The 22,689-nt window shown below is 43.4% G+C and overlaps 1 protein-coding gene across 1 annotated transcript in view; it reads right to left on the bottom strand.

The window, feature by feature from the left end:
* Positions 1-9,870: 9,870 nt before the first annotated feature.
* The window catches only part of NSG2 (neuronal vesicle trafficking associated 2), a 34,592-nt gene continuing 21,773 nt past the window's right edge, over positions 9,871-22,689 (bottom strand). The window contains exons 4-5 of the mRNA XM_015876193.3: positions 13,372-13,482; positions 9,871-11,812 (exon numbers count right to left, since the gene is read on the bottom strand). Coding sequence (XP_015731679.1) covers positions 11,621-11,812; positions 13,372-13,482 — 303 coding nt within the window. The 3' untranslated portion in view covers positions 9,871-11,620. The remainder of the gene's footprint in view (positions 11,813-13,371; positions 13,483-22,689) is intronic.

Here is a 22,689-nt window from a genome sequence, read left to right as displayed (position 1 = left end):
AGGAGGATGTACAAGGGGAGCCAGAGTGAGGTATGAAGCACAATATGACAACAGCAGCAGGACTAAGTGCTGGACACACGTTATTATGTCATGGTAATGTCAAACTGGAAAGAAGGGAATGTCAGGACTAGCCTCGCTGGAGCTTCTCATCTCCCAAGCATATTGCCACGCTGCACATTTATAGTGATTCCCTTTGCTCCTAACCCAGCAATTAGATGTGCTTCAATATCTTAAAACTCCATCCTCAGCAGTTTGTATTTTGCTGGCTGGTACAATTTACTACAGCCTTTTCACATTCAGCAGCCCATGCAGGTGTATGAAAGTCTGATTTGTAAACAAAAGTGCAGTGATGGTGCATCCTTTCCTTGGATTATAAATATCAGCCAAATGCTTTGGGGGTCAGAGCTTCCCAATGCACACTCATTTTTGAGAGAGACTCTATTAAATGATGAATGTGCTTGTATAAAAATGGCAGGCTCTGGCTGCAAGCTGGGTTAATAAATAAGTACCCTGTATACTCTAAAGAGTACATCACCCTGCCTTACAGTTGCTGAAGGCCAGAGCTAGGACCACAGAGGTCTTGATTCTTCCCAGAAATGGCTTCTCCTGCAGCCATGCAGGATACCTGTTTGTTCCCCCATAGCAAAGCTCAGCAGGCTGCCAGGGGAATAGCATGGGAGATAACTGGGAGAGACACCAGCCCAAAGGCCTCCTAAGGTGATAAGCAGTGCAAATGGTTTCTAATAGTCTCTGTATTAGTCTGTTTAACAGCCAGGAGACATTAACACTAATGCAGTCTGCGTGGCAGAGCTGACTGGAACAAAGGCAACTACAACAGACTTTCTCTGATTCCTAAGCATCCTACCTGAGGTGGAAGTGCCAAACATCCCCATACCAGGAAAGAAAGAAATGATCAAATGGAAAAGAGAGTGAAACTGGTTGCCTAGAGAGGTTCTGGATGCCCTGGAGGTGTTCAAGGCCAGGCTGGATGGGGCTATAAGCAACCAGATCTAGTGGGAAGCTTACAACAGAGGGGTTGGAACTGGATGATCTTAATAAGGGTCCCTTCCAACCCAAACCATTCTATGATTCTAAAGTCATTTTGAAACTCCTCATGGCCAGGGCAAGTGGACCAAACACAGAGGAAAACATTGTGTGTCAGGCTCTGTCAGCACTCCTTTAACTACTCCATATCTCTGGAGTGCCTGAGATGTAATCTTCAACATTAATGCAATTAAGGTGAGATAAAAGTGTTTACTCCAGGTGCCTCGTGCTGATTTTTTGACAAAATGTAGGTGCTGAGAGTGAAAAATAAAATACTTTAATGAATAGCTGAAATAGTTGCTCTTTATTTCAACATCTCCCTAAATTAAATCATCTCTTTTTCAGTATGCTTGGCTCCTGAGTAGGAAAATTGCTGAAAATGGACAAGACTATTAAAGAGAGTTATAGCTGGCATAAACAGGCCATTGAGGAGAGAAATGGAAATATAGATCTTATTGCAGCCCTGCAAAGCAACTGCCTCGTTTACATCGTAATTTCCAAAACCTGCAGGTGACTGTGGGAATACAGACAGGTAGAAAATCAGAGATGTGAGTTATTAAAAAGCAGGCATATGGACCCACCATTAATATGCTGTGGGCCCTCAGCATCTTTAGGATATATAGATAACTGTGAGTTCAGCTGGACAGGTTTGAAGGCAGTGAAAGAATGAGACAAAAAGCTGTCTTGTTACAGTATAGGAATGGCTGTGAGATAATTGCGTTCTTAAAGAAAATCATTTCACTGGTTATTGGCTCACCAGTAAAACTACCCTGTCTGAGCAGAGGAGATGCACCTTACCACTCTTTCGGAGAAGAAATTCTTCCTAAAATACAACCTGAACCTCCCCTGGTGCAACCTGAGGCCATTCTCTATCACAGTTATTGGGAGCAGAGTCCAACCCCTACCTGACCACAGCCTCCTTTCAGGGCACTGTAGAGAGCAATAAGGTCTTTCCTGAGCCTCTTCTTCTCCAAAAGTGAGACATACTTCAGCTTTGTACTGAAAGCAGAGGGCGCAAGGGCTCCAGCCCTCACCAAACTAAAGCAATTGTAATGAGAGGACAGCATGAAAGTGATTTCTGCCGAAGTCCATGAAGATGTACTGTACACAAAGAGAAAAAAACAGAGGGAAAACAGAGGCAGCAAATCACACTGAAGACAGTGTCTTCTTCCTACACAGAATCTAATGTTTTTCAGACAGCACAAAGAAATAAAATGGAAATGTGTTTTATTTTACAGCCCAACCACACCAACTAACTTTCTCTCATCTTCCTGCCCAATTAGGTGATGCAAACCACATGGCCAAAGGCAGTCAGTTCACCAGCACAGCTCAGGTGCTCCTTCCTCACTCACAGATGGCACAGGTCACAGTGTGATCCCTACCTCCCTTCCCAGCTGTGGCTTCCAGCTCTGCTGCCTGGCTCAGAACTCAGCAGTTTGCTACACATCTGTACAGAGGGAATGCTTTCTGCAGGCATAGACCATGAACAGTGGGCTGGGAGTAACCTGCAGTCACAGCCAGTCCCAAGGATCCAGCTGGGCTGAGCACCTGGGCTGTGTCCCTGCACAGGGCACTGTGGAATTACTAGCATTGCACTTACCAATATGCAGACCATGGAAATGTGCAGCTCCACAACCCCCTACCTGCACTCCAGCCATTCTCTTTCTCTTTCTATCCCCCAAACTTCCCCCACTCTGCTGAATTTCTCTGACTGGTGTGAAATTTAAAGGGCTCCCTCAGGAACACTTACATTATCTCTGGTGCATAGAGGCAGATTTCAGTGCTCTCAGATGAGGTTGTAATTCACATTCTTGGAACAGGCCACATTCTATCACAGAGCTGTGAGATCTGCTTGCATGGTGTGATTGCAGGGAGCCACTGTTGGGATTTGAGGCTGAACTCGTTGCCTTTATTTCAGGGACTTCAAAGGGAAGGAGGGGAAAATCTCTTCAATGAACCAGATGATGCGTGGCTGGGCTGTGCTGCTCAGTGGTGATGCAGGAACGTGTGTGCAGCTCCATGTTTCCTTCCATATGGGTCCAGAATGTTGTGGGATTAGTGGCACTTCGCAGCCCCTGCAACACCAAAACTAGCAGCAAAGCTCTGCAAATCCTGTGTGCAGCACATCCCTAATAAAGACTTCTCTCACTGAGACTTGGACAGAAAGGCTTAAATAACCTGAGGAACAAGCAGGAAGTCAATAGGCACTGGAAGTACAGAGGAGCTGCCAAGTGCTCCTGACTTCCAGCTGGGAGATGAAAAGCTGCTGGGAGCTTCTGATGTTGTTTGAAGGACTTTTCTCTGAGCACAGCTCAGGCACCGCTCCTGCCTGCTGCTGCTTTTTGGGGCAGTATGTGTGGCCTGGCTGTGCACTGGGGTTTGGCTGAACCCACCCTGCAACCCCCAGCCCCAGGACACCCCAACAGCACTGCCAGGACCCTGAGCTGTCCCCATATCCTGGCTCTGCCCTGTGTGCTGCTGGCCGGAACCCATGCTGATACAGGGATGGAGCAGTCTGGAGGTAGATGCTTGTGGAAAACATCCCAACAGACACATGCACTATTCAGAAGAAGCCAGTTTGGAGGAAACATACTACCTATTCTACCCTATGTTTATGCAGAAGGCTTAGAAAAAAAAGGCATGTGATCTTACCTAATGGAGAGCTGTGCTGTTTCTCTCTAGGTTACATGGTGCCTCCTAAAAACCTGTGACTTCTTAATGCCTTGTTGCTTCCCACAGGCACCCAGTGCCATAACACAAAGCCCACAACAATACCTCCCAGTGCTTCACCCCTCTGCATGTGATTCACCAGTGTGAGCCCACCCTCCAGCCAACACCCAGCACAAGTTACCTGACACACAGCACTGTCATGAGGACCATCCCATCATCCTGTATTGCTCCATTCAGCATCTCTCTCTTTTTGACTAGCTGGAATGAATGTTTCCCACATGCTGATCTTTTGTGTTTAAACCCCAGCTGCCTTCTAATTTCCTTCATACCTGAATCAAAGCAGTCTGTGGGCTCAATTACTTCAGTTCTCAATGCTTAAAACATCATCAGGCTGCAATCCTGAAGCAATTGGTGGGCGTCTGTGTCTCATCCAGTGTCACCCATTTATTTATTGTAATAAATGAGAACAAAATCTTGCAGAGAACTGGTCTGTGAGTTTCAACTGGGCAGAATATTAGCCAGTGTTGGTGATAAGCAAGATCAGTCCTGGATACTCTTTGTTTTCTGAGTCCATCTCAGTCCACAGACAGAGCACCTGAACTCAGGCACCCAGGGCTCACAGTGCCTGCAGAGCTTACATTTTCCTTATGGTATTTAGTAGAGCTGCAAAATACTGATCTTGCTTTGGGCCTCCAGGTCTCCCTCCATGCACTGACAATGCATAGATGCAAAGCAGTGTAAGTAATTTTGTAAAGCGTGACAGTATTTCAATAACACTAAATCTCCCTTGAATCAGAATTAGTTCTGGCAGGTGTATTATGGTTGCATGTACGTCCCTTAAGGTGGTATTAATAGTGCAGCCAGGAGATGCTTGCTTGAAGATATACTTACATTTTAGCAGAGTTTCATCTTCTTCCTTGTATGTGGAATTCTGTGGGGAGTGCCTGTGTGTCTGCAGCGATACAGAGAGGCAGGTGTATGCAGCAGTCCATACATGAACCTCTACAGGGATGCTGCCCAGGTTTGCCTCCCTGAGCTCCCTTCAAACACAGCAGCTCAGCCTTCATCTCCCATCAGTCTCTGATGGTGCACTCAGACCTCCCAGCCCTGCTGCATTTTTAATGGACCTCGTAATAACTTACTGCAGAAGCAACCAGTGATACCTACTAAATGTCAGCTGATGCAGGGACCTGGGTGTTTTATTTCCTTCTCCCTTCCTAATCTCCTGCCCTTTCTTGTGCTCCTTCTATCGGGCAGGTTATTAATGTGGGTCTGTGCAAAAAGCAACAGCTTTGCCATCTGACATATACCAAAATATTACTGGAAATAAAAGGGCTGCAGAGGAGGCCAGGTGTCCTTTCTTTATAGATAGCCACTGCAGCAGCTCGCAGATTGAGCACAGCAGGAGAAAAGCAGCAAAACCACTGCACTGAACGAGAAGCAGAATAGCTATTCTGCCCTTCTTTGCATATTTAGTTGGAGGGGGTTAAAGTGATGCAACTCACTTCTTTAAAACAAAACCTTCATAGTCAGCTTTTTAAAGCAAGGTCAAGATACAGAAGTAAGCAGACAATGGGGTACGCTGTGAGCTGGGTGGCAGCCCTGCTGTGGAGCACGCACAGACTGCTATCATTTGAAGGTCCTGAAGACTTCAACATGTTAATTACTCATCTTAAGGTCTTGATGATTATGCCAATGGATCAAAATCATCAGCTGGCATTTGAAACACTGGCCCTGCTTAAATGTGCAGAGCAGCATTGCTCTGTGTGTTTGCTTGAGTCCTGCTTTTGTTATAGGAGCACAGAAACAGCCATGGCTCCTCTACCACTGTGAGGTCTGCAAAGCAAAGTCTGTGTGTACTCACATGGAAAAGTATAAGGTATATGTATGGAAAAGTATTGGGTATGTGGGTAGAAATGTTTTTCTAGCAGAAAACTTGTGAAAAAGAAGAAAACAGCTGAAAAAACCCCCAAAGGTTTTCTCATTGTTTATGTATTTTCACTCCTATTTCTGTTGTTTCATGATTCCCCTCACTTTTCTTTCCACATCCCCAAGACGACTCCAGCAATTCCTTTTCTTCTTTGTGATGAGGGGAGGTTTGTTTTTATTCCTAGTGAGCCAAAAGTCCATAATTCACAGAGTAATTCTTTTTGCTGCTATTAAAATAGCCACATCTTCCCAGTGGATTAAGCTGTCTTGCTCACCAGACTAGCCAGTCCGGACCACTGCCAAACACTATATTTACATTTCCAAACTGGAATCTGTTTCTAATACATTTTTATAGGGAGTTTTGACCTCTTATATTTATTGTTAATGAGCTTTCATCTCTATAATAGGCTTTCATCCCACAGGATACTGAAGAGTAATTGTAATAACCTGGCATACAAAATATACACAGAAATCAATTTACCCACCATTGATACGTAGCCACAACTGGAGGGGCTGAAAGCAAGCGACTGCTCAGCAGAAACCTGTGTTCATTTTAATGGCTGGGAGAGCTAATTACCTGCTCTGGATGTTGGCCAGCTGATCGGGGTTCATCCATAGGCCTGCAAAGCAAAACTCACTGAGAAGGTTTTGGTGACTGTAGGAACTCAGGAGTTTGGGTTTTTGGGTTATCTGTGCACACATCCAGCAAAGGAAAGTGTTGGTGAAGACCCCAGCACCAGTACAAGGATAGACTTGATGCCACCAGAGCTTCCAACCAGCATCTGGAAACTGCTGGCATCATTGCTGAGCATGGCGCCTTTTGCTACAGCAGGCAATACATCCCATGAGTTGGTACCATGCTGTGCACAGCTGAACTTGGTGCAGTGCAAGTAGAGATGAGCAGTGAGTGTGTCCTGGAGCAGCTCATCACATCAGAGCATAGCAGGGCAGCAGCCATGACAATGAACTGCGTAACCTGCTGCTAAGAGGCTTTTCCACTTCCTCTTTCTCTGCTTTTAGCAGCCATAGTCTGCCTACTGCGGGACAAAAGCCTCTTCAGGACTGATCCTGCTCAGCCCTGATGAGTGTTTTCAAGCATAATGCCACTGCATTTGTCGCCTTCCTGTACTTCAGCTTATCGTAGATTATTATCCACGATGGAGCAACCTCAAATTCATTGAATGACATTTCAGCCACCCCGCACCCCCATCCTCCGCCCAGGTAAAGTAATATTCTAAATCTTAAAGATTTTTATGTTTTTTGCCCCCAAAAGAGCACCAGCCCTGCTGAGATGGGGGTCTGAGACACCCCTGACAATCACCGTGTGCTTCCAGTGGGATCCCAGCAACACCCCAATACTGCATAGCATTTAAATAAAAAAGCATACGAGGCAAAAGATACAGCAGGAAAGAGCTTCCATTCCCCCATCCTTACTCTGTAAGTCATCCTCTTGGCCTATTTTACAGGAACTGGAAATCTATTAGAGCAATAGCTTAATCCGGTTTGACTGTAATAATTAGGGTGCTTTAAAAAGACCCTGACTAATCGTATAAAAAGTGATTGTAGACAGTTCAGTGCATGACCCTTACACTTATCACTTGAGGTATTATTGTAAACCAGAAACAGCTGGCAAACACGGAGGAGGATAAAGGGGGGGAAAAAATACCCATGTGAAGGGACACAGACTGCTCGTTTCCCAGTCTCATAGCAAGGCACTGCCAGCACTTCAGGCTGTCAATACAGATCCAGAGCATGAGATCTCCTCCATGCCCATCAATTGACATTTGTGTATTCAGAATGGGTCATGACCAGCCAGCAGGGTCCTGCATCAGCCCCTCTCTTTCTGACATTGCTTTTCTAGGCAGTCCAAGGGGACTGACATTAGTGGTGCACTGATTCCCCTCCAGTGTGCTGCAGTCAGCAGATATTCATAGCAACAGTGGGCAGCTTTTCCAAAACAAGGCAATTTGTATTAGTCAAGCAGGATATAGTGCTTTGGGGTCATTAGGTCAGAATAGAAAAGCCATACTTACTTCCATCCTGGTAGCAGCCCCTTTTTCTCTTGCTCTCAATCCTTCTCAGGCTCAAGCAGTCACAATTTCTTCCTCCTGCTCCTGAGCCTCATCTGAGGGCAGCTGAATTTCCATCATGGCATCCGCAGCCCTTTAGTGTTTCCTTATCTTTTCCACATGTTCTGCCAGTAACACCATGGGATGACAGTCTGCTTAGGATGCAGACTTGTCCCTCCAGGTGAGCTCATTCATGTGCTGATACTTTTCATTCATCCCTTCCTAAAACTTCAGATAAGATAAATAGTCCTAGAACCCACCCCTTATCTTGGAGGTGAAATCAACTCTTCCAGTCCCAGTGACTCACATACAAATTTTGGCAGAGAATTTAACATTTATCCATCAAAAAAATGAGTCACCCATCTGCTAGAACCAGCCAAAATCAGGGAACATCTATAGAGAAGACTCCATAGGATGTTTTGAGAAGCTGAGCCCACTGCAGCTATCTAGTATAATGGAGAGGATTGCCCAAAGGGACTCCTGACACAGACAGGGTCAGTCACAGATGAAGAAGAAGCAGATGATTTGCTCACCACACACACGTTGGAGGAACACAGGGAAGGCTCGTTTTAGTCAGCTCCATGAAGAGCTGAGATGGAGCTGCTGCCCAGGCCATAACCTGCAGAGCCAGTCAGGAGCTGCAGACTTCACAGACAGATAAGAGGCACAATAAGATTGCACTGTCACAAATATGCTACTATAATCACCACTGAAAACATACGATCAACTTTGAAGAAAGCTTTTAAAGACTGAAATTAGATACGCTACAACTTTAATATAACCTCTCCCTGTTTGTTACTGAGTTTAAAATATACTGTTGTTATTGGAAGCTCTACAGCAGCTTGTACAAGCACCATAATAACAACATTTGCAGTAATGGAACTTTCAGCTTGCGTTGGGTTGTTTGCTTTCTTTTGCTCTCCCATGAGTCTTCCCTGGGTCTTTTTTTTCCCCTTCACTCTGCTCCATATAGATTTTGATCTTTCCTTTATTAAATAGAAATAGCTATCCCCACTGACTCACTTATCTAATAATAACTAGACCCTTCCAATTCAAATGAGTTATTAAAGTAAATATATGGTTCGGGTATTACTGGGAGAGTGGCAATAGAAATACCATGGTCAAATTATCCTGTGACTCAATTCTGCAAAGCGAGCTGGAGCCATTTAATACATTTCACAAGTACTCAGTAGTGACCTCTAACACCAGAGTGGTTTCTCTCCTACTGTAGCTCAATTTCACAACTCTGAGTACACATATATATATTTTTTTTCCTTAAGGAAAGGTTTTTTTAAGTCATTTTTCAGCCTTTGGGAATGAGCCAATTTAATGCCACAGTATCATTCCATTTCAAAGACTTGAAGGATTTGAGGAAATGCAATCTGCTTTCTGAACAATGTGAGATGAATAAGTTGTGGTTTCATTAGAAACCAGGCTTTGGAGTTTACATTCAGAGCTCAACTTTTCCAAAGTTCAGCAGCAGCTCTTGGTTTGTCAGCAGTATTTCCCTGCTGTGTTCCTTTTGCAGCAGCTCTCCTTCCTAAGTCTGCAGCAGAACAGGACACTTGTCACAGGAGCAGATGGCAAAGGACACGTTGCTGCCAGCCAAACTTTCTAGTAGTCATTGGCCTTAAATCAGCAGTGGAAATGAAGTCCCTCTGTAAAGTCAAGAATCACCAATCAAAAGCATTAGTCCTTATTTTCAGCTGTTTTATCACCGTGTTTGAGAACAGACTGATGTTGCTCCAAGCCTCGATTCAGTCCCAGATCCATCCTGACTCTGAGGATGTCAGAACCCATCTGGGTCTTTGCTCAGGGTCACAGGATAGGTCTGAGATGTGCCCTGCTCCACAAGGACCTGTGGAAAATTGGTTTTGTAACAGCTGCATTTCTCTCCCACCACCTCTGCTGCACTGCAGCAAGCGCTGACATCCTGCTAGGAATAGCACATAACAACACGTGATGGTGCAGGCTAAAGAGAAGTATTTTTGCCTAGTTTCATCAAAACTATCAAAACACTGGGGAAAAGCAAAATAGGACTCTAATAGATCAATGGGTTCAGCCTCATTCTGCAGATCCAGACATGCAGCCATCACCATCCCCACCACCACCACCTCCCAGCATGTCACCAAAGAAAACTGCCCAAGCCACAAAGACACTCGGTCACATCTAACTTTATTTTAATCCCGTCAGAAAAGTTCAAGAATTACACCAAAAAATACTTCAGTCTTTGCTACCTACTGACAAAAAATACACCACAAAATTATAAACTGTTCAGTGGTTTGCTGGAGTTTGGATTCTTGGTGGAGGGTTTGTACATTTTGAGTGAGAAATGGATTTACAGATGGAAGGAGAAGGGAGGACAGGAAATCAGACAATGGCATTTGGCACTACATTTTTTAGCTACACTATACAGTTATTTATCATGATGCCTGTTAGGACTGAGGAGTTCTGCCCTCATTTACACCCTCTAGTGTCTATGTATGCGAAATGGAGGACAAAACTGCCCAATGCAGGGGAAGAAGGGGTCAATTCCTAATTTCCATCCCAGTCTAGCCACAAATCTGAAAAAGCAGCCTTAGTACGACGTAAACCTTGCCCTCCATGTGCAATCTGCTCCTGCTGCTCAGCATCTCCTGCCAAGCAGCAGAACCTCACAGTAACAGGCCAAGTGGTGGCTCTGAATAGCGGAATCCCTTTTAAAAAAGTCCTACCACCCTGTTCTAACTGCCATTTGTGGGGAGAAGATGTTTTACACCAGCTGGTATTGGCCTAAGCTTGGGGTCTGGTCTGGGTATGCAAGCAGAGATCCAATGGGACTCTCCTACTCTAAGAGTATTCTATGGGCAACCCCTCCCTGACTGCCTAGAGTGACATTAAAGACTTCGGTATTGGGAGCTAGAGGAGGGAACCTGGAGCATCTTTTTTCATGGGTGAGGGGAAAATTAATAGTTAGAATCTTAGCAGTATTTTATACTATCACCACCCTTGGGAGGCTCCTCATGTTATAATGGCATTTCTGGGTCTCCTTGTGACCCTCAGGACAGAGGCCTCAAAGGACAAAACCTCATATAACTTTAACTAAAGGTTGCTCGGGAAATCTATGCCAGAAGTAGATAAAGCCCTGATCTTCCGACTACCACCAGCCCTGCACTCACAAGTACATTCCTCCTGCCTTCACTACAGCAGTTTTCATCCTGCTCCACATCCACACACCAACCAGGACTTCAGAGCCCAGCTGAGATCACCAGAGCAGTGACAGCTCTTTAGGAATGCCTGGATCTCCTTGGATTTACATAAGCCTCTGTTCAGATGTGTGTGCAGGTACTTTCACTTTTGCACCTGTGTATGTTTGAGGGAGGAGGGGATACTTGTATTTATCAACAAACGCACACTGATATTGGATTCAGTTTCACACCAGTTATCCCCCTTTGGCAAGTTAAACAACACTGTAATGTCCTCCTGACAGCTTCTCTCTACCCTGTCTCTTAAAAAGGGTTTTATCTGTTCTTCAACTGCACGTTAAGTCTGAGTCACTTCCAGCAATGGTAACGTTTTGCAGGATTCCCTTTGCTGCTTTTTTATCCTCTCTGGCTGTTTATCTAATTTGCTTTTTTTGTTTTTTAATTTTCTTTTTCTAACAAATAGTTAAGCAATGATTTAAAAATATTTTTACATCGTAAGGTACAGTCAACATCAAACATGCCTTTGTACAAGAGCTCGACTCGGTTACAAATCAACGAGAACAATGCACAAAAAGAAATATCCATTAAGATGACTCCCACACTCGGGTCTTATTTCTTCCCATCGTGCTGCTGGCACAGCACCCACTCTCAATTAGAGCAATGCAGTATAGACACGGTGTTGTCCCCCCACCCTCCCAATTTGCCCATCACCACTCATTAATTTTAATGACCTTCTGTTTTGGCAGCCTTGGCTTCATGGTTTACTGACCCTGAGGACAGCCAGGGTGATACAGCCCGGGAGCTGGTCTGCTTGGCCATGCTGTAGTGGCTGATGACGGTGTAGAACCTGCCCCGGGAGTTGGAATCCTGTGCAGAGTAGTAGGCATCCAGGGAGGCCGGGATGCACCGCTTATGCTGGAAAGGAAGAGAAAGCATGAGAAGTAAAGAAGGGTCCCATCAGCCTAAGGCTCTCCTTTTAAAAATCTTGTTAGGTGCTTGTATAGATGAAGTTTGAGTCATACGCTGCAGCGAGAGCATCTGCTGCACAACCCCTACATGGCCCTTCAGCAGCCATGTGGGAATGCACAAAGTTTAGACTAGGCAGCAGCCTTCCAAGCCTGTTGCTACTAGCAACCCTGACTGCAGGCAGATTTCATTGCTGGGTTGGAAATGGGGGCTGTAAAATGAAGATATGCGGGGTTCAGTGTGTTACTGGCACATACAAGGACCAAGGTCCCTGGCAGGAGTCCTACTGGAACACATGGGGCAGCTTCTGTCCTGATGGAGAGCTCCATAGAGCGAAGTTCAGGATTAATCCTCAGCCAGGCAGAGGACAGACAAAGGCAGAGTAAGCTGCAGATGGTTGGCTCTGTTGCTATATCTTGTCCCTGACCTGTAGGACAACCATCTTGGAAGGATGGTAGGAAGCATGGCCCAACTGCCCAGCCTTTGTCTGAGTTTCTTGGCTGTGCAGATACTGCCAGTGTCTCCCCTACACTACTGTGGGCACTGGGTGCTAAGAACTGCACAGATAAATCAGTTCACTTTGCAACAGCTGTAAAAGAGCAATGAAACGGTAAAAAATATCAGACAGGTTGGCATTCACAAAGTAGCACCAGTGACACAAAGGGCCCCAGGTATGATTATTATTAAATGATGAGACAACCCAGCTCCCACATCAATGTGATTAGCAGAAATCAGAGTTCAAAGCCTTTAATCTTTTCAGAAGTTCAGGTTTGGATCTGATTCTGAAACTCACGTCTGAGTCCTAACTTCTTTTTTATACAACCTAAGCAAATAATTTCACAATGGCTGCTGTACAAATAAGCTTACTCTATTTTCCAGCTCACAGACCATTCTCAGTGTGGTCAAGCCTCCTGCGTGTTTATGAGTTCATTTGTAGCATAGAGCGAGTGAACTACTTTGCAATTATTATTATTATTTTTAATCTCAACAGAGCAAGCAAATAGTTCTCTGTGAGTATTTGATGTAAAACTGCAGGGCAAAAGTTTTTCAGCAACTAGGTTGCGTGCTTTTGTTCTTGATAGATGCTCAGAAGCACAATAAATGAACACAACGGGCAAATCTGGATTTCTTCCAGAAAGGACACATGTGCCAGCACTCTGGGAGCTTGCTTTGCATTAAAACGTATGCTAGTAAAACCCTGGTCCCTTCAGTGTGTGGGAAAAAAACATGGGATATTCCAGCTGCAATAAATCCATTCACAAATAGGAGGGATTGTTCCTGAACATCTGTCTGTAGTGTTCACCAAAGTTAATCCCAACAATTACAGTGTAACAGTAGCTGATGGAAGCAGATGCAGCCCCACATTTCCCATAACACTTTTCCCATTTCAACACATTCTTGCCAAATGTTCTGTTCGGCCTGGTCAAAAATGCAGACCAGACTGTAACCATGTAGTCATTTAGAGTCTATCATTATCTCAGGCAATTCATCCATCTGAAGTTTCTTACCTTATAAACAAATCCATCTGGGCAACTGTGGTCGTAAGTAAAGGCTTTGTATACCACAAGAAACACTATGCAGGCAAGGAATGCAAGAGCCAGACTGATGAGAATAGTGACCTACAAAAGAGGGATAATGTTACTCTACATATGTTAAAATGGCATATGAGCAACCTCATAATTAAATGACTTATAGTAACATCCATCCTAACAGACTGCAGTCCTCATTTCACTGTGCAATACTTAACAAAGCATGGTAATTGAATGAAGGCTAGATCCAATAGCCCTGAATCTTCACATCATTTCTATCCCCCCTCACCCCTCAGACTATCAGGATCGCATATTCCTGTGCTCTGTTTCTTTGCTGTAGCTCCTTCCTTCTAGTCCTTCCAAGCTCCTATTGGATTACCCATTTAACAGTGAGTTTATTCTCCCCATTCAGATGCCTGGATTGAAGCCCTGACCCTTGGTTTTAGCTGAGCTAAAACCTGTGTCCTTCCTACAGGCTGAGCAAGAGTCTCAAATACACACCGTTCAGATACACTGTGCTTGAACTGAGGACAATCCTACAACAAGAGGTTGAGATCAGGCATGAGTTTGCAAGAGGGTTGAGGATTAATTAGGTTTTTGCTACTCCCAGCCTCGATCTGCTTGCTCCTGGCTCCAACTTTCCCACCAGCAGCAGAGCTCAAGCCTGCAAACTCTCACTGCATCAAAACTGAACCACTAAGGGAACTGCAATGGCAGGAAGAGGCACGGACTGCGTGCTTACCCTGCAGGCATGTTCCCACCAAACCAGGCATGTGCTCATCCTTATAGACAAAAGAGACATCCAGAATATGCCCTCTCCCAAGTAACGGGGCTGCATTTTCCTGTATTTTCATATTGTAGCAGCTATTGTCACTTACTGTCCTAGCAAAAAAGAGCCACAATTTTTGCATTTCTATCAAATTATTCAGCTGCTGATCCACCCACCCTTCTGCTGTTACAGTTACATCACAACTATTTTTGTGTTCTCTTATAGGTGTCCAAGCAAATTCAATGGTTTGTACAGGCAGAAGTTGTTCCTTGAGTATGTGTAGCAGATTGGTCATAGTACAGAGGGGAAAATCAGAGTTAATTCCCACATTGTAGTGACCAAGCTTGTAAAGAACAGCAGCTCATAATTAACACACTGGATGCATCTCAGAATTCATCAATATAATATAATTCATATATCAATTATCAATATATCAAATCTGACCCATCACATCCTGTTTGAATCCCAGGGAAAAGAGAGGTATTGAGACTATATCTAGAAGGAATGATTCATAAATTCATTCTTAAATCAGAATATTTTAGAATAAAAGTGCAAAAAGGTGCAATGATTGGGTAAGACTGGAGCTAATAGGCTTTTCTAGTGGTGAACAGTTCACTGAAACCCTGACTCTACTTTTAGAATAACTGCTCGTGTTAACCTCCTCCTTAGGGCTTAATCTGCTGCAAATGGGTTAATTAAGCAAAAGACAGGTGCACAGGGAGAAGAACTTATTGCTGGGTCTCATCAGAGAACACGTGTAAAAGTCCTAGTGTGCTGACGAGATAGCTGGTAAAAGAGGAGAACAGCTGTGCTTCCTCTCCAGCAAAGGACATTTGACTGTGAGTTTGAATGGACTTCCTGGATTATGTATGTATTCATGTATGTATGTATGTATACCTATACCCTCTACTCTTTCCAACAGAAGACCTGCAGAAAAGAACCCACTCCAAGACCCTGATCTTGCAGGTCGATGTGAAAGAGAATGTCTCCCCATAGAAAAAGTGTCCATCAATTCTTTCTCATCTAATAGAAGAGCATTGTAGACCCGGTAACTCCTCTCGTAACACTGTAAGTAGTAATACACATATGAAGGCAGTAAAGAAAGACATAACATCTTGGTCTACCAAAGCCAGTGTTTATAGGCCAGTCTTGGCAACAGGCTCAGTAACCAAGAAATGCTCAGTTTTCCAGCTTGGTTGGTCTACTATAATTACAACATACAACGAACAAAGAAATCTTGCTTTGGTTAATCTGGAGGAACAAACTTGGGATCAGGTTAAAGGAAGTAACAAAGTTCACTGAAATTATACTAAATACCACCCGTGAATACACAGAGCATAACTGCGTGTGAAAGTACCTCTTATTTTTGAGAAATAAGATGCTCTTTCTTTAGCTTTGTTTAGCAGATAGAAGGGATAGCTCAAGTTCAGTGCATCCCTAAGTGTAAGAAATCAAAGATGGCAGGAGACCCACATAGGTGAGCAAGGAGCTCAGGGAAAAACTCAAACAGAAGAAAATCTACGGAGTGTTGAAAAGAACCCTGGCAACTTGTGAGAAATAGAGGAACCCTGTCAGGGCACGCAAAGATGCAACAAGGAAGGCCCACTCTGAATCAAATCCTTCAGGGATCCTTCAGGGCTGATTGCAGCTAAAGAAAGAGCTGTGAAAGGGGAGCATTCCCTGAATTGTGAGATGTCTCTCCCATCCAAAACAGCTCCATATCTGCCTTCCCCAAGAGCTGTTGCCAAAGTTGTTTCGAAGGCTTCTCACTCTAAGCTAGATAAAATGGCCAAGTTCTTCTTAGGGCCTTCAAAACCAGAAAGAACTGAGCTGTCTGGAGTTAGAATGAATGTCTCTTCTTTTTCTAAATCCCCTGTGCTCACACAGCCTGCGGAAATGACCATTAGTAATGTGATTTGACTGGTTCCTTTCCTCTTGTCTGCCCACTGAGCCCCTAAAATAATAAATTCCCATCTGCTCTGTCGCTCTGCTCCAGCAAAGTGCTGACACCCAATTCATTACCTCCCAGGAGCAGGTCCCTTCCGCTGAGCTTTCTTCTCCCTCCTGGGTGTAATTGAGCCCATTTTCACCTCCCTCCTGCCATTTCATGCACTTGCAAAATTACAGCGTGACACAATATTACACACGATGATGCATAGTGTAAAATTGTTCTGGGATGAAATGTCGCGTACAATGTTAAAGCCCAGAGGAAAAGGGATATTTTGCCAAGTCAGAGCTAAGATCCACCTCTATTCCAGAAAATACAAAGCTTAATTAGCATTCAAACAGCAAAGAATCATAGAGCTGCAATATCTAATAAACCTCCACTTTTTTTTTTTTTTTTTTACTTTTTTTTTTTTTTTAATGATTAACATGAACCTTGGTTGGTCTCTGAGCAATATAAACACTCACAGAGGGGAAATAAAATTTAGTGAGCAGATAAAACCTAGAAGTGCTACAGGCATGAATCTGTCATGTGTGACTGCTTGAGTGGGTAGCTGGAGGTGGATACTTGCCCACCCCTTCCCCAAAGTCATATACAGCTCCCAAAGCTTCCCCTAATAGGGGAGTGTGTCTGCTGGAACAGAGCAGAAAGAACATCAAGACCACACCAGAAAGTCTCCCCATCCACCATTAAACATGGAAAAAGATTTGATCTAAGCCCCCTGACATCACTGGAAGACGTTAAGCTCCCAACAACATGAGTGTGTTGGGTCAGTTCCTCCCTCTCTTTCCCATAGAAGTACACACTGTGTCTTCACAACAGCACAGACAAAAATAACACACATTCTCATCAAACAACATGAGGCGCCACTAAGTTTTTTCGTATCATCCATTCAGGTAACCTTCCCGCTGGCCACATTTTGCAAAGAAAACGTGCACCCATTGCTCCCCAGGGCAGTCAGCAACACCTGGGAGCAGTGAGTCACTCCAAAACTCAAGCCTTAAGGCTCTGACTTGCACATGAGGATTTGAATGCAGTGTTGATGACCTGCTGAGCTACAGAGCCTTGGGCTGTTCCTGCCTGTGGCACAGATCAGGGACTTATTCTGGTGCCTGAGAGTCCTATGAAACCTAAATTCTCTGGAAGTACCTGGGGAAAACATAAGGAAGCTGAGAAAGACAGATCCCGAGCTAAGGCTGATGGGAACATGACCACATAGAGCTTCTGAAGGAAGCTTCATAGGGATTCTGCAGGGATTTATTCAAGCAGTGCAGGTGGGGGAAGGGTCTGTCAGCAGATGGCAGCTCCCTCAAATTTATGCACTGTTTGAACTGAGTTGACAAATATTTTTTTTCCCAGTGGGGACTGGATGCAGACTGCTCTCCATTAGTATTCAGCATCAGCATCCAACCTGTGCTGGTTGAGTTGAGGGGTTTGCAGGTTTGCTTTTTTTTCCTCCACTTAAACAACATATTACTTAGATTACCAGCTGGAGAAATATCACTTATAGTCATGGCTCTGGTGGTGGGGCTTGTCATTCCACCTTAATATATTGTTCACCCTGTGAGAACTCAGCATAAAAATGCTTAACCATTACATAAATAATTGGGTATTGAGAGAATAGAACACAAGCACTCAACTGCAAGCCATTTCACCATGAACGTGATGTCTTACAACACTGTCAAGCAATACCTACTGGAAAAAAGGACTTCTTTTTCCCTAACCCAAATAACAGCTGTTCTATGAAATTAATCATAATTAATCTAACAAATTTGCTTTGTACAATATGGTCAGCAGAGATCTCAGTAAAATTCTAGAAAGATTAGACATTCACATGGAGATCCTCCATGTAGCTTAAAGTAGGACTTAGTAAAACTAAAGGGGCAGCTCCCTCTATCCCTGCTGAGCTCTCATATTTAATAAATTGAATGAGTCCTTCAGGCCTACAAACATCTAAATCTGCTCTAGTTTCCTACAGGACACTAAAATCAGCAGTAACTCAGCACTGTCTGTATGCCCAGGTGTCTTCAGACGGGTAAGAAATTATCCATTCTGGGCTTTCATATATTCCTTTGACATATCTCAGTCTGAATTTCCAGTTGAGAACTCAGCTCACCAGGTACAACACTACAATGCTAAAGCTCAGTCCAATCACAGCTGATACTCAGGCAGCAGTCTTGTCATCTGCTGTATGAAATTTCTTTTGAAGACCACTGTGCTGCTGTTTCTTTGAGAAAGAAAGAGAAACAGTGAGACCAGCTGAGAAACTCAGCAAGAACCTCCAGCTCTTTGTGGACCAGACACAAGTCCTGGATGCCACAGCCTTTAAATTCATCCTCCAATTTCTGCCAAAGTGAAAAAATTCTCAGGATGCAAACAGACAATGTGATTTCTATCCATCTGTTTGAAGAAAACCAAGGAAAACCTCTCCAGTGCTCATGTAATGCTTGTGTGATGCTTGCAAGCCCAGGTTTTCATCCACTGGGGTAGGACTTCTTAGACATCAACAATCATCTTTTTATTTCTAAACCTAGCAAATAACTGACTCGCTCAACATACATGCTTATGTATGCTCAAGATAGCATGCCACAGCATTGCTACCTAGAGAAGAACCAGACAGCATCCAGAGAAGAATTAATGCTCTCAGAGGGCACAGAGTTGTGCACTGCAGTCAAGGAAATCATAGTTTGATTCCTGGGTAAATATCATTTCACATATTCTGCATAGTTTAATCTTAGCAGCTATGATGGATACAGGGGACCTCAGGAGCCAGATGCCTCTGTCCATTCCTACACTGCAGTCCATTCTCTATGCAGACAAGAAATGGTGTCACTGTGAATGCCATGTCTGGTCCTCCAGGATACATCATCCAGCATTCCTGGGTGCTGGTTAATTCTGTGACCTTTAATAAGCAATTCAGCTGTAGAAATCCTGCTTAAATTTTCTCTTTATAAAATAAAGACTCGGAATGAGGCAAAGTTTGATGCAAATAAAATTGGCTGAAATTCTGTCAAGATTATTTTTGCAGAGGAGCTACATAAGAGCTATGCTTGGATAGGCAACAGGGTTCTTTCCATGTTTTATGCTAATGCCATTCGACCTGGAAACCTATCAACCCATTGACAACCTTGTTAACAATCTACAACAAAAAGGCAGAATCATCAGTCAATGTGCCACTGGGCCAGTCTCAAAGATTTTGCTACTCAGGAGAAATTTTTCAGCTGTAAGGACATCGCAATCTTGTATCATACACTCATGATCTTGTTAAAAGAATTTATGCTTGACAGTGAAAAATTTAGGAGAGTAATTTATTCCCCTTCATTCCATAACTTCTTCCAACCGATAATTAGATGTAAGATTGACAACATTAAATCTTGACATGAAAGCTACAGTAAAAGTGAAAGACTCTGTAGCAGCTCCAGCTCCAGATCCAGCTGTCTATCTATCCTGGCTGCCTCCCACCTGCATGTCAAGAGGAAATCCAAATGTGAACCACTCCAACTTTTACATCCTGTAAGAAAACCCAGAAACGGGCAGAGAGGGAACTACTGCATGACCCACATGGACTGACCAGGGAGACAAGGACTCTGGGATACATCCTAAAAAGAGCTATTCTACTGTTCAGACAGCCAAAGAAGCAATGTAGTGCAGCAGCACCCTGTTATACAAAATGATCTGCTCCACCAATAAAACTTCTTCAAAAATGGCATTTCTGTCCTGATTTATAACAACCATTTTGTAACATGTTGCTGGTTTGGCTGATTTTTTGAGAACAGCCTCTGATATTTTGAAATGCTAACAAATAAAGTGGCAAAACAGTCTTCATATTTTCCTAGTACTGTTCAAGAAGAAGTAGGATTTGTCCTTCATTTTTACAGCCCAACTTTATTCTAGATGATGCCCAGATTCTTAAATAGCCTCCAAGAGATGCTTTGTCAAGTGCCTGAATCTTCAAAGTTCTGGGAAAATACTTCTTGTGCTACGTGGCTTCTATATGTGTTTGGTTTTGTTTTCTTCTCTTTGAATTTGTGACCATAAAATAACTTGGCACCAGTTCTCCTAGGACTGCTGAACAACATCCATGAGGACACTATAATCTTGGGGTGCAAAAATCTCCCATCTGCTCAACTGTTTCATAGGTTTCCTTCAGCCCACACATCCCAACAGTCAGACTCTGAAGCACTTACAGGGTAGAGCCACCTCTCCAACAATCCTAAGCCCCAAATGTAGTCATTTGAAAAAGCACCAGCTATCTCTGAGCCAATTTCCTGTCTTTGCTATGTTCCCTTTGGCTCTCCCCATCACTGGATACACTGCTCCACTACAACAGTGAACCTTTATATGCTCACATATCTTTAAAATCAGCATCTATCTGCTGAGCTGACTAGATACCCACCAGCAATTCCTGAGCTCTATGCCTCTTAATACTATGAGTGCAGCACAAGCATGGAACAAGAACACTGTGTTTCTAAGCAATTTGTCAAATAATTAAATTATGTGTAGAATAACTAGCTGGCTCAATTATATTAGCCAGTCTCCATCATGTAATATAATTTCTAGTGGCTGTTTAGGCACTAGCAGCCTCAGATCTTTTAACTGTGCATGATGCCAGCTGTGGTCTGCAGGATGTCTTCCTGTGCCAAGTCAAGCCCCTTGAATGGAAAAATGATGGCTCAGTTTACAGCTGTTCCTTACGGAAGCTCTGAAATGCCATTTTCAATGAGGATGCTTTGATTGCTGACTAGTGAATTTCTACTTAAGTGTAAATAAAAAAGCTCTTTTTGTTTTGCTTTTCCTTTTCTGCCCTTTATTGCCACTAAAAACATTTCCTCCATTACTTTAATAAAAGTTCACTGGAAGACAAACCAAACAGGTTTTTTTTGCTTGCTAATGAGTACTTTCCAATATATGCTATGTTACACATGACAGCGATATTTTCACCTCTTACTCTTAAAAGTGTACAGCACTTCTCCTTACAGTAGACTCCAAGAACAGTCCCTTATGCTCAGGATAGGCTGCGTGTATCGAGGTGATGTACTATTATTTTTAGGAACACCCAAAAAATACACGGCCATTTTAGAAAAGTGTTAAAAGGTCTTTTCCCCCTCCTCCTACAGGAATGATTCTTTCCTCTTTTAACTACACAAACCTCCTCTCCATATTTCTGTCATTCTGCTGCCTTTAGAAGAACAGAGTAAAGAAGCAAAAACCTAAAAATAAACAAGCAGAATGACTCAGGAATACTGCTTGCAATGGTGCTTTTCTTCCCCAGTCCATGGTCCCATTCATGAAATGGCACACTGTTATCTCATACACACACACATTAAAAAAAAAAAGCAAAGGGCTGATCTGAGCAATCCTGGAAGAGACTTCCTTCCCTACCCCCTAATTTGAAGTGTTTTCTCCATTAATGGAATTTATGATAGACACATCTCCAAAGCTAACCCTTCCTCTTTGCATCATGCAAAGCCTAAGCTGTGACATTTCCTCTGGTCTCTGAGCAGAACATGATGGATGCCTTTTAAAATGCACTGACAGGAATACAAGAGAAATCAAGCCATCAGAAAAATGTCTCCTGGCCTACTCTTAGCCAAGACTTAACTTCCAAAGAGTTTTATGCACGCATAATCTTACCTCATTCCTTGCTTCCCTCAAACTGGATTTGGCACAGGGAAAGTGTCAGGAGCTCTAAGAATAGCTCCATAGATTGGCACACGGCTGCAAACTTGAGAAAGGCCAGTTGTGTTCCTTCCTCCATTACTGGCTTTCTGTGAGACCTGACACACACTCAACAAAACCAGCCAAGCACTGACATTGTCTCATGGCCAAGGACTGGCCTGGCTCTAAGCAAAGCTGACATCTGTTTGCTTTATGAAATTATCTTCTTCTGCAGGGTAAGGTTTGAAGCAAACCTTTCAGGCTCAAGTACTGACGTTCTAAGGCAGAAAATGGTATTCCTCCATGCCCTTTTTCCCATGCATTTTCCTCTCCAACTGCTTTCCTACATTTTGATTTCACATATGGAGCTACTGTTTCCACATCACAACAGAAGACTGGATTTTAAAATGTCCAGAATAATTTAAGCTCTTCATGTTTCAGGGAACAAGATAACTTCCCCCTACCACTCCACAGTCCTAAATGCTTCGCAGATAAAGTGAAACCAAAGGTCAAGTTTGCATATATTGAAACACATTCGTTCACTGCACTGTTGTGGTTAAAATAAAATGGATTGGAAGCTTGTTCCTTCAAGAAGGTTAACATATTCACATGCATTTCAGCTTCTGTGTCTACCATCACAGGTCAGGAAATAACGCTAATAACATGGCAGCATTTGTGGTCCAGTACATCCACTTCTCTTTAAAAACTTATTCTGTGGGTGATATATAAAAGACAAAGTGAGGACTTGGAGAGCAAAGTGTTCCCTAGGTAACTTGTGAATTAAAAGCCTTTTCATTTTAAATTGGAGATATGAAGCTTTTTGCTGCAAATGACTTAGAAAAGCTATTCTTTTAAAAACAAACAACACAAATAAATAATCTTGCTGATTATGATGCCTTCAAAGGCATGAAGCCAGTTCCATTAG

Source organism: Coturnix japonica, chromosome 18, assembly GCF_054131305.1.
Source record: "Coturnix japonica strain WE chromosome 18, WE-NBRP24, whole genome shotgun sequence".
Taxonomy (NCBI): Eukaryota; Metazoa; Chordata; class Aves; order Galliformes; family Phasianidae; genus Coturnix; species Coturnix japonica.
This window is presented reverse-complemented; position numbering and strand designations above follow the sequence as displayed.